The following is a 12498-nucleotide window of genomic DNA, read 5'->3' as shown; positions in this document are numbered from 1 at the left end:
TAATGGTTTCAGTTTGCTTAGTGAAGTGTGAGACAAGATCTGTTTTGAAGTAAGGGGGAGTGTGTAGTATAGTATAGGAGATTTGAAGAACAAATAGTCATTTTGGAGACTTGGAAAAAAATACATAGGAAATGTGTGGTAGGATTGCTAGTGTTGTCCCTGTTTTAGGTTTGTGGCCAAGAATTTAGTGTTGAGGGGGGCAGAGAGAGAATCTTAAGCAGGCTCCATGTTCAGTGCAGAGCTAGATGTGGGGCTCAATTCCTCGACCTTGGCATCATGACCTGAGTTGGATGCTTGAGGCGCCCCAGGGGCTCAGTTCGTTGTGTCCAACTTTGGCTCAGGTCGTTGTGTCCAACTTTGGCTCAGGTCATGACCTTATGGTTTGTGGGCTAAATAAAGCCCCATGTCAGGTTCTGTGCTGACAACTCAGAGCCTGGAGCCTGATTCAGATTCTGTCTCCTTCTCTATGTGCCCCTCCCCTGCTTGTGTGTGTTGTCTCCCTCCCCCCAGCCATAAGTAAACTTAAAAAAAAAAAAAAAAAGAGTTGGATGGTCGGTTAACCTACTGAGTTACCCAGGGATGCCAGTGGCCAAGATTTTAAAATGAGCCTATTCAGTACTGTTGTATGTTTTCTTAGAATGTTCATTCAGTTGCTTGGCTATAGCAGAAACAAAATAGATGGTTACAGGGTTGAAACCTCCAACCTCCCTCTTACGGAACTTAAAGGTTTTCTAGGAGAAAAGTCTGAATATAGTATACTTCATAGGGGCCTTATATTAAAAAAACATCTTAAAGATAACAGTTGGAGATTTGTATCTAGTTGTTCAGCAGCAATTACCTGTTTGGTCTCTTGGTGTTTCCCCTTTTTCCTCTCACATAGCCGTGTCTCCTGTGTTCAAATGTCCTAACATGGATACATTTAAAAACCATTTCTCCACCAGATGTATATCTCTGTTTAGCTACTGCTTTTGCTTTTTCCAATCGATAGCCAAAGTTCTTTAGACAAGAATCTGTCTTCCTAGATCCCCTTTTCTTTCCTTCTGTTTAATCATTTAGCACATATATTTAATATACAGTAAAGCCTTAGATTGCAAGTAACTTGTTCGGTGAGGGTTCTGCAAGATGGGGTCATATAGGTTAATTATATGTACTTGGATAAGTAATTTCTCTGTAAAATAGGAGTATTGCCATCTGCCACAGGTTTTGTGTGTATGTGTGTGTGTGTGTGAGAGAGAGAGAGAGAGAGAGAGGATTAAATGAAAATGAATAGGTACTGCATGTGCTATGTTTGGCAGTCATGTTTGCTCTAAAATGCCTGTTGAATGTTAACCGTTTAGTTGTACAATAAGCACCTCAAAATCAACTTGTCTTAAAACCTAAGTCTCTCAATTTTCACTAATGTTCTTGTACCTTATTTTGGTTGGATAGTACTCAAGTTTCCCAACCACAGAAATAAGAATGCGGGATTCTCTCATTTTCTAATTTTGAAACTGTTACCAATGTTTAGTATTGGGTGTTCTATAGCAGAGTTTAGAAATGTTAAACTTAGAGGGCTAGATAATTATAAGTGATTTGTGAGATTTGTGAGAGTGGGGCTGGCTAAGTTGGTTAAGTATCTGACTCTGTTTTTGACTCAGATCATGATCTCACAGTTTGTGAGTTCGAACCCAGAATTGGCTGGCGAAGCCTGTTTAGGATTCTCTGTCTTCCTCCTTCCCTCCTTCCCCCTCTCTCTCTCTCTCTCAAAAATAAATAAATAAATATTCAAAAGTATATAAGTGATGGGGATTGTAGTACATTCTCCTCCCTTAAAGTGCGTGGTCATTATTTAATGTCAGCTGATTGTGTGAGAAGGTAAGGCCATATTGGCAGGTGTCAGACTTTTAAGTAATATTTTAATTATTTTTTTTAAGAGAAAATACATTCCTGATTCAAAATCCAGGAGGATGGTTATACAGTGAAAATGTCCTTCTATCCCTTATTTTCTAGTCACATAGTTTTTCTTCTCAAGTGCAGTTTATTATGTGTTCCTCAAAGACAACCTTCTGAATATAAAAGCAAACTGTATGTAGTTATTAATTCTACATTGTTGTGTAAATAGCAGTCTATTTGACACAATTCTGAGCATTTAGCAATATGTCTTGGAGATCATTCCTTATTAGGGCACAGTTTCATTAAACTTTCCTTAACTTTTTATGGTTGCATGTATTCTATTCTGTGGCTGTCTTATAACAAATTTCCTATTGATAGATATTTGGGTTGTTTGCAGGATTATTACAGATAACATTACAGTGAATAACCTTGTAATAAACCATGGGCTAGTATATTTATAGGATGATTTATTATTTTACTTTAAAAATTTTAATTCTGGGTTGCCTGGGTGGCTTGGTTGGTTAGGCATTCAGCTTTGGCTCAGGTCATGATCTCACGGTCTGTGGGTTCAAGCCCCGTATTGGGCTCTGTGCTAAACCCATTACTAGATACTTGAAAATAAACAATCTGTTCAAGATAAAGTTGTTTTTTGCTTTGTTTCTAAGTAAGCTCTTGGCCCAGTGTGGGGCTTGAACTCACCACCCGGGTATCTAATGACTGAGCTAGCCAGCTACTGTAAGATAAAGTTGATATTTAATGATATTTAAATGAGAAATTAACTTTATCAGAAGAAACACGCGATGGAGAGAGTTGTTTATTTTTAATTTTGTTTATTTTTAATTTACATCTAAGTTAGCATATAGTGTAATAATAATTTCAGGAGTGAAATCATTAGCCCACTCCCTCACCCCTAAACCCTCCAGCAACCCTCAGTTCTTTGTATTTAAAGGTCTTTTATGTTTTGTCCACCTCCCTGTTTTTGTAATTAAAATTTTTTTTTAATGTTTTATATATATAATGTTTTTTATTTATTTTTGAGAGAGAGAGACAGCATGAGCAGGGAAGGTCAGAGAGAGGAGTCACAGGATCTGAAGACAGGCTCCAGGCTCTGAGCTAGCAGTAAGCACAGTCTGATGTGGAGCTCAAACCCACGAACCATGAGATCATGACCTGAGCCGAAGTTGGACGCTTAACTGACCGAGCCACCCAGGCACCCCATGTTTTATCTATTTTTGAGAGAGAGCACAAGGAGGGAAGGGCAGAGAGAGAGAGGGAGACACAGAATCCAAAGTAGGCTCCAGGCTCTGAGCTGTCATCACAGACCCAGACATGGGGCTCAAACCCATGAACTGTGAGATCATGACCTGAGCTGAAGTCAGATGCTTAACCGAGCCATCCAGGTGCCCCGCCCCTTCCTGTTTTTATATTATTTTTGCTTCCCTTATGTTCATCTGTTTTGAATCTTAAATTCTTCCTATGAATGAGCTCAGGATATTTGTCTTTCTCTGACTTATTTTGCTTAGTATAATACCCTCTAGTTCTATCCACATAGTTGCAAATGGCAAGATTTTATTCTTTTTGATTGCTGAGTAATACGCCAATGTGTGTGTGAGTATGTGCACGCACAATTCTTTATCCATTCATCTGTCGGTGGACATTTGAGCTTTTTCCATATTTTGGCCATTGGCGATAGTGCTGCTATAAACATTGGGGTGCATGTGCCCCTTTGAAACAGCACACCTGTATCCCTATTAGGATAGGAATTAGGATAAATACCTAATAGTGCAATTACTGGGTTGTAGGGTAGTTCTATTTTTAATTTTTTGAAGACCCCCATATTGTTTTCGAGAGTGGCTGCAATCCTACCAGCAATGCAAAAGGGATCCTTTTTCTCTGCATCTTAGCCAACATCTGTGTTGCCTGAGTTGTTCATTTTAGCCATTCTGACTGGTGTGAGGTGGTGTCTCATTTTGTCTTTCCCTGTTGATGAGTGATATTGAGCATTTTTTCCATGTGTGTGTTGGCCATCTTCTTTGGGGAAATGTCTATTCATGTCCTGACCATTACTTCACTGGATTATTTGGTTTTGGGGTGTTGAAATTGATAAGTTCATTATAGTTGTTTTTTTTTTTTTTTTTGAGACAAAGAGCATGAGAGGGGGATGGGCAGAGAGACAGGAAGACACAGAATCCGAAGCAGGCTCCAGTCTCTGAGCTGTCAGCACAGAGCCCAATACGGGGCTTGAACCCACAGACTGTGAGATCATGACCTGAGTCTAAATCGGCCGCTTAACTGACTGAGCCACCCAGGCGCACCTCTTTTTGTTTTGTAAATCTTTGTGTTTTCATTTTGGATATTTTCTACTGCTGTGTTTTAAAATTCCTTTTAAGTTTATTTATTTAAGTAATTTCTACACTTAGTGTGGGGCTCAGACTCACTGACTGAGCTCCAACTAAGCCAGCCATGCTCCCAAAATGTCTTTAATTCCTAATGATGTTCTTCACAGTCTGATGGATGTTAATCCTATTAAGTATTTTTCTTTACATAAATTTTGACTTGAGTCTTTTTGCTATTTTTCTTTTCTGTTTCTCTCATGCTTGTGCTTCCTTTTATATTCTTGAGCATGTGGAATACATTTTATTCCCTAAATTTGTCTATTTGTTTTTGAGAGATGCGTGGGGGAAAAGGGCAGTCAGTGGGAGGGGGACAGGATATGAAACAGGCTCTGTGCTGATAGCAGAGACCCCTGTGAGGGGCTTGAACTCACAAACCATGTGATCATGACCTTAGCTGAAGTAGGATGCTAAACCAGCTGAGCCACCCAGATGCCCCAGAGCATGTGGAATACATTTTAAATAACTGTCTTAATGTCCTTGTTTAGTTTTGTCATCTATGTCCTTTCTGGGTCTATTTCTATTGAGTATCCTTTTTTCACTGTGGATTAACAAATTTTTTTAAATGTTTATTTATTATTGAGAGACAGAGAGAGAGCATGCGCATTGGAGGGGCAGAGAAAGGGGGAGACACAGAATCTGAAGCAGGCTCTAGGCTCTGAGCTATCAGCACAGAGCCTGATGCAGTGTTCAAACCCATGAACTGTGAGATCATGACGTGAGCCGAAGCCACTTGCTTAACCGACTGAGCTACCCAGGCACCCCTCACTATGGATTTTAATTCCTTGCTTCTTTGTTTGCCTGGTAATTTTTTGCTTATGTAACCTACCAGATATTGTGAGGTTTGTTGCAGTGCTGGGTTTTTGGTTTTTTGTGTGTGTTTTGTTGTGTTTTAGAGAGAGAACATGAGCAGGGGGAGAGGACTAGGGAGAGAGAATCTTAAGCAGGAGCCACATGCGAGGCTTGATCCCACAACCCTGGGATCATGACCAAAATCAAGAGTCAGATGCTCAACTGACTAAGCCACCCAGGTGCCCCTGTATGTCTGTTACTTGGAAACAGTTTGGTCCTGTTGAGGATTGCCTTTAAGTTGTGTTAGGCAGGCCTGGAACAGGCTAATTTAACTCCATTACTAAAGCAGTACTTGCCCTGTGTGCTACAGGTCTTTCTACCCTGGCTATTGGGAGCATGAGTTATTCTGGAACCTGTGTGATATCTGAAGATTGTTTTATCTATACCCCTTTCTAGTAATTCTTGCCTAGGCCTCAGTTTTCTCAAGCAGAAGCTGATTAGCAGTTAGCCAAAGGCTAGAGGGAATGCTATGCAGATATCTGGAGCTTGCTATCTCTTCTCCATTCCATCCTGTAAATTTTAGCCACCAAGGCCTCTCCAAACCTCAAACTCTTGTCTCAGTTCTGTGAGACAGACTCCTTTTGGGTTCCTCCTCAATGCTGTGAACAAAATTGTGTAGGCAAATGTAGGGACACTTTCCGGGCTCATCTCATTTTTAACCTTCTCTCAAATCACAGTCCTGTGCTACTACCGTTCAGTGTTGAAAACTGAGGTTTCATGTACTTGGCTTTTTTGTTTTGTTTCCTTTTGGTTTTTTTTAGTTTTTTGAGGTGGAAAGGTGAATCTGGTACCTGTTAACTTCCATCATGGCTAATAGGGAAAGTTAAATACTATTGCAACTTCCCCTCATCTATGTGGGATATAAAACATTTTGTGTATTTTTGTTGCCACTGGAGTACCTCCTTGTTTGTAGCCTGTATATGTAGCATTCATGTGTTTGTTTTTAGTGCTCATACTCTGGACATTTGTGTTACTACCACATTGTGTGGTCCATAGACTAATGTGATTTTTGAACTGTTTGTTACTGGTCTGCAAGGAGATAAGTATAAAAACTTGGAGTAAGCATACTTTTAAAAAGTTTATTTATTTTGAGAGAAAGTGTGAGTGGGGAGGGCAGAGAACCGGAGGGAGAGAGAGAATGCCAGGTAGGCTCTATGCACAGTGCAGGTTTGATCTCACAACTGCAAGATTATGCCCTGAGTGGAAATCAAGAGACACTTAACTGCCTGAGCTACCAAGGTGCCCCTGAAGTAAGCAGTATTTTATAAAAATCCATCTGATGGGGTGCCTGGCTGGCTCAGCTGGAAGAGCAAAATAAATTTTATTTTATTATTTTTCTTAATGTTTTATTTATTTTTGATACAGAGAGAGAGCATGAGAGGGGGAGGGGCAGAGAGAAGGAGACACAGAACCGGAAGCAGGCTCCAGGCTCTGAGCTAGCCGCCAGCACAGAGCCTGACGTGGGGCTCGAACCCACGAATGTGAGATCTGACCTGAGCCGAAGTCGGAGCCTTAACCGACTGAGCCACCCAGGCGCCCCGAAAACTGATTTTAAAAAAGATGTTAAAATTGGCAAGAATTTAAATTAATACCAAGCTATCTCTAGGGTTCCTAAGTAGTAACTCAAGTCAGCCATGTCTTAAAGCCTGTCTAAAGCACAACTATATTGTAAAGAAAATGGAAATACAGTTGTATTGTAGATTTTTCTCTCACTTTATTTACTAATTTTCAAAATAATCCAGTGGTTTCCTATTAATCTCCAAAGATAATGAGTTCTTCGTTTTTGTGTGTCATTGAGAATACATTGATTTAAACATATTTAAAGTTTTCAATTTATTGTAGCTGTTAGTTTTTTGGTGCTCAAACTGACTCTTCTTTTGACCAGTAGGATTTTATCCAGGCTGGTTCTTGAATCTGCTTTTGTAATATTTTTGTAAATTATTATGAAACATGTCAAATTTATAGAAAAGTTGCAAAAATGGTACGAAGAACTATTCTTCTGCTTTTCCCTGGATTCCCCATGTTTGCTTTACAATTCCTTTTGGCATGACCATACATATATATGACTCTAAGTTGTCAATAGATACATAGCTTTGTTGCTTTCTGGCATGAAAGCCAAACTCACCTTTGTACTTCCCCTGTCCCGGCTAAGAATCTGTTATTTCTCAAAGGAATATGGTTCTTTTTAGTGAGAAACGGAATTTTAGGCATATAGTCTGGGTGCTAGGGGTGGGGTACTCATTGCTCCTGAGTTGGTCATTATTTCTAGACCTTTTTCAGTAAACACAACTATGAAATTTTTTAAAATTAAAAATACTTTTTAATGTTTATTTTTGAGAGAGAGAGACCGTGTGAATGGGGGAGGGCAGAGAAAGAGGGAAACAGAATCTGAAGCAGGCTCCAGGCTCTGAGCTGTCCGCACAGAGCCTGATGCGGGTCTCGAGCTCAGGAAGCATGAGATCATGATTTGAGCCAGTTGGATGCCCAGTTGACTGAGCCCACCCAAGGCGCCCCACAACTATGAAAGGTTTTAAAGATACTTACTAAAACTTACCAAAAAATGAATGTTCTTGAAAACTTTGCTTCTTTATTTTTTAAAGAACAGAAAACTTATTTTTAGTGAGAAGTTGAATGAGATTTTTCAGGAATGCATATGTTGCATTATAATAAAACCTTCACTTTCTTCCACCTAATTAGAAACTCAAAGCTAGGATATGACCATCACTGTATATATCTCCTGCCTAGCAAATATGTATTTAACAGGTATTTGAATGAGTGAAGGTTAAATATAATAAAACAGTAAATATTGCTTTTAAGATCTTAATGTCCTATTGGGCATTTAATAAATGGTAAATTTTATGGCTTTTATTTTTAAACAAGTTTTTTTTTAATGTTTTTTAAATTATTGAGACAGAAGCAGAGCATGAGAGGGGGAGGGGCAGAGAGACAGGAAGACACAGAATCCCAAGCAGGCTCCAGGCTCTGAGCTGTCAGCACAGAGCCCGATGTGGGGCTTGAACCCACGAACCGTGAAATCGTGACCTGAGCCGAAGTCGGATGCTTAACTGACTGAGCCACCCAGGTTGCCCCTATTTTTAATTTTTAAAAAATTAATTTAGAGACAGCGTGAGAGTGGAGGGGTGCAGTGCAGAGAGAGGGGGGAAAGCAAGAGAATCCTAAGCAGGCCCTGCACTGCCAGTTTAAAGCCCGACATGGGGCTTGAACCCATGAACTGTAAGATCATGACTTTGAGCTGAAGTCAAGAGCCAGATGCTTAACCAAGCCACCCAGGAACCCCTCTTTTTATGGCTTTTATATTTCTTAATTTATGTAATTTCCAGGCTTAAAATAGCCTCGTTTTTACTTGTTTTCCCTTAATTTTTCATTACAGGATTGAAGAAGATGCTCCTGCTCCTTCTACCTCTACCGATAAAGTGGATAGGTAAGATTATTCAGAGTACAGTTAGATTTATCTCTGGAACATAAACTTAAGAACTATATAACTTGAGGGCAGTATCATTTTATTTATTTGTTGAATTTTTTAATTAAAAATTTTTTAAATGTTCATTATTTTTGAGAGAGAGAGAGAGACTATGTGAATGGGGGAGGGGCAGAGAGAGAGAGGGAGACACAGAATCCGAAGCAGGCTCTAGGCTCTGAGCTTTCAGCACAGAGCCTGATGCGGGGCTCAAACCCACGAACTGTGAGATCATGACCTGAGTCCAAGTCGGACACTTAACTGACTGAGCCACTCAGGTGCCCCTACAAAAAAATTTTTTTTTTAAATTTTTTTTTTTTGAGAGAGAGAAACAGAACATGAGCAGGGGAGGGAGGGACCGAGAGAGGAGACACAGACTCTGAAGCACGTTCCAGGCTGTTAGCACAGAGCCCAACATGGGGCTCTAACCTACAAGCCGTGAGATCATGATCTGAGCTGAAGTCAGATACTTAACCAACTGAGCTACCCAGGCGCCCCAGGATCATCATTTTTGTTGTTGTTTTTTTTTGTAAACGTTTATTCATCTTTGAGAGATCGAGCACGAGCCGGGAAGGGGCAGGAGAGAGGAGATACAGAATCCAGAGCAGGCGCCATGTTCTAGGCTCTGAGCTGTCTGTCAGCACAGAGCGTGATACAGGGCTTGAATTTACATACTGTGAGATCATGACCTGAGTGGAAGTCAGATGCTCAACCGACTGAGCTCCCCAGGCACCCCTCCCGTATCATTATTTTTAATAGATAACAGTTAAGACTGAATATTAAGGTACTTGTTTGTAATTTATTTATGTGTTTAAAAGAGGTTTTATTTTGATATTTATTTATTTTTGGAGTGGGGGAGGGACAGAGAGAAGGAGAGAGGGAAACCTAGAGCCCAGTACAGGGCTGAAACAAATGAGCCATGAGATCATGACTTGAACAGAAATTGGACACTTCAACCGACTGAGCCACCCAGGCACCCCTGTAATTATCTGTAATTTAAAGTGGGAAGTCTTGGACCGTCTGGGTGGCTCAGTTGGTTAAGCATCCAACTTCGACTCAGGTCATGATCTCATGGTTTGTGAGTATCAGCCCCATGTTGGGCTCTGTGTTGATGGCTCAGAGCCTGGAACCTAGTTTGGATTCTGTGTTTTCCTCTCTCTCTGCCTCTCCTCTACTCATGCTCTGTCTCTATCTCTCTCAAAATACATAAACATTAAAAGCTTAAAAAAAATAAAGTGTGGAGTCCTCCTGACAGTGATGTCTTCAGGTTTTTCATATTTGATTAAAATATTAGAATTTTAAGTTACATGCCTGGCAAATGTTAACCTATCTTTCAATACTTCTGCTGAGTTAGATCTTTATTTTGTATGGTTTCCATTTTCAATTTTTTGTTATTCTAGTTTAAAAGTTGTATTTATTTTTTAAAAATGTTTATTTTTGAGAGAGGGAGTGTAGGGCAAGAGGGACAGGGATACAGAGGATCCCAAGGGAACTGTGTGCTGAAGGCTCACTTAGTCTCTCTTTCTCTCTCTGCCCCTCCTCCGCTCACCCTTTGTCTCTGCTCCTTCTTTGCTCACACTCTGTCTCGTCCTCTCCCAAAAATAGAAACAGTAAAAAAAAAAAAAGTTAAATTTTTATGTTAAGTTCACATCTACTTCCATATAACTTCCCCATACTCTTGTGACTGTGGTTCTTAACCAGAGGTAAGCAAAATAGTTAACTAGAATGTTTATCCAAAAGGTAGATTTATGGGTTGCATCCTTAGAGATTTGATTTGTTAAGCTTGAGAAAGAATTCAGACTTGTATGTTTTTTAAAAAAACTTCCTGATCATTTTTTTTTTTAATGTTTTTTTAATTTATTTTTGTGACAGAGACAGAGCATGAGCGAGCAGGGGCAGAGAGAGAGGGAGACACAGGCTCCAGGCTCTAAGCTAGCTGCCAGCACAGAGCCCCATGCGGGGTCCGAACCCATGAACGTGAGATCTGACCTGGGCCGAAGTTGGCGGCTTAACCACTGAGCCACCCAGGCGCCCCCCTGATCATTCTTAAACTCACTTAGGTTGAGAATTACTACAGTAAATTCTGTTAAATCCTTTCATATAGCTGCATTTCTGTTATTGTTTTTAAATGCTTTATATAATATATGTATATTTTTAATAATCTCTATACCCAGTGTTGGGCTTGAACTCACAACCCTGAGATCAAGAGTCTCATGCTCTACCAACTGAGCCAGCCATATGCCCCCAGTTTTATGTTTTAAATCTTAGATTTAGGAAGTATAATCCATTTGAAGTAAATTTTGTATGTGGTATGGTATAGGGTTGAGGTTTACTTTTTTTGCATGTGGATATCCTATTATTCCAGCCCTATTTGTTGAAAAGATTATTCTTTGCTGTTGTCTTGAGACATTTGTCAAAATTTCAAGTGGCTGTATGGGTGGATCTACTTTTGTATTCTGTTCCATTTGATCCCTTTGTCATTTTTTTTTTTAATGCCAATTCCACATTGTCTTGATACTGAGATCATTGCCTTTTGCTGTTTCTTGATTTCTTTTTCTTTTCTTTTTTTTTTAATTTTTTTGTAATGTTTTTTATTTATTTTTGAGAGACAGAGACAGTGAGAGCAGGGGAGGGTCAGAGAGAGAGGGAGACACAGAATCGGAAGCTGGCTCCAGGCTCTGAGCTAGCTGTCAGCACAGAGCCTGACATGGGGCTTGAACCCACAAACTGAGATCATGACCTGAGCTGAAGCCAGATGCTTAACCAACTGAGCCACCCATGTGCCCCTTGATTTATTTTTCTTACAGATCGTACAACTTGCTCTATGAATTTATGGTTCTCCTTTGTTTTTTTGTTTAGTGTTTATTTTTTTAGAGAGAGCAAGCAGTGGAGGGGCAGGGAGAGAGGGAGACAGAGGATCCCAGGCAGGCTCTGTGCGGATAGCAGCGAGCCCCATATGGGGCTTGAACTCTTTTTTTTTTAAATTTTTTTATTTTTGAGACAGAGAGAGACAGAGCATGAATGGGGGAGGGGCAGAGAGAGAAGGAGACAGAACCAGAAGCAGGCTCCAGGCTCCGAGCTAGCTGCCAGCACAGAGCCTGATGCGGGGCGTGAACCCACGAACTGTGAGATCATGACCTGAGCTGAAGTTAGATGCTTAATCGACTGAGCCACCCAGGCATCCAAGGATTGCTTTTGCTTTTAGTGATAGATAAATGTGAATAGCTAAGCCTCGCCAGAGCGGTCAGAGGTTTTAAAGAGGTTAAAGTATAATGGCTTAAATAAATGTAGCACATATTCAGGGCACCTGGATGGGCCATTTAGTTGATATCTGACTCTTACTTGATTCTGGCTCAGGTCATGTTCCCAGGGTCTTGGGATCCAATCCCAAGTCTGTCTCCATGCTGAGCTTGAAGCCTGCTTAAGATTCTTTCTTTCTTCTTCTGCCTTTCTTTCCTGTTTGCACTCTCCCTAACGTAAAAATTAGGGGCGCCTGGGTGGCTCAGTTGGTTGAGCTTCCAACTTCGGCTCCGATCATGATCTCAGTTTGTGGGTTCGAGCCCCATGTCAGGCTTTGTGCTGACAGCTCGGAGCCTGGAGCCTGCTTCAGATTCTGTGTCTCCCTCTCTCTCTCTGACCCTCCCCTGCTCATAATCTGTCTCTCTGTGTCTCTCAAAAATAAATGTTAAAAAAATTTTTAAAAAGGTAAAAACTAAACATAACGCAGGTATTCAAAATATGTTGATTTTTTAAAAAGTATTGACACTTGAAAAACTAATTTTCTTGCAGTTTGGATGTGGATAATGAAGCTAAGAAACTGTTGGGTTTAGGACAGAAACATCTGGTGATGGGGGATATTCCAGCAGCTGTCAATGCTTTCCAGGAAGCAGCTAGTCTTTTGTA

General features: G+C 40.4%; 1 protein-coding gene across 5 annotated transcripts in view; it reads left to right on the top strand.

Annotated features, from left to right (window-relative positions):
• The window catches only part of NASP (nuclear autoantigenic sperm protein), a 36566-nt gene that overhangs the window by 9364 nt on the left and 14704 nt on the right, over positions 1-12498 (top strand). For all 5 annotated transcript variants that reach the window (XM_029946251.1, XM_029946252.1, XM_029946253.1 and 2 more), the window contains 2 exons: positions 8509-8559; positions 12385-12495. In XM_029946251.1, coding sequence (XP_029802111.1) covers positions 8509-8559; positions 12385-12495 — 162 coding nt within the window. The remainder of the gene's footprint in view (positions 1-8508; positions 8560-12384; positions 12496-12498) is intronic.

This window comes from Suricata suricatta, chromosome 8, assembly GCF_006229205.1.
Source record: "Suricata suricatta isolate VVHF042 chromosome 8, meerkat_22Aug2017_6uvM2_HiC, whole genome shotgun sequence".
NCBI lineage: Eukaryota > Metazoa > Chordata > Mammalia > Carnivora > Herpestidae > Suricata > Suricata suricatta.
This window is presented reverse-complemented; position numbering and strand designations above follow the sequence as displayed.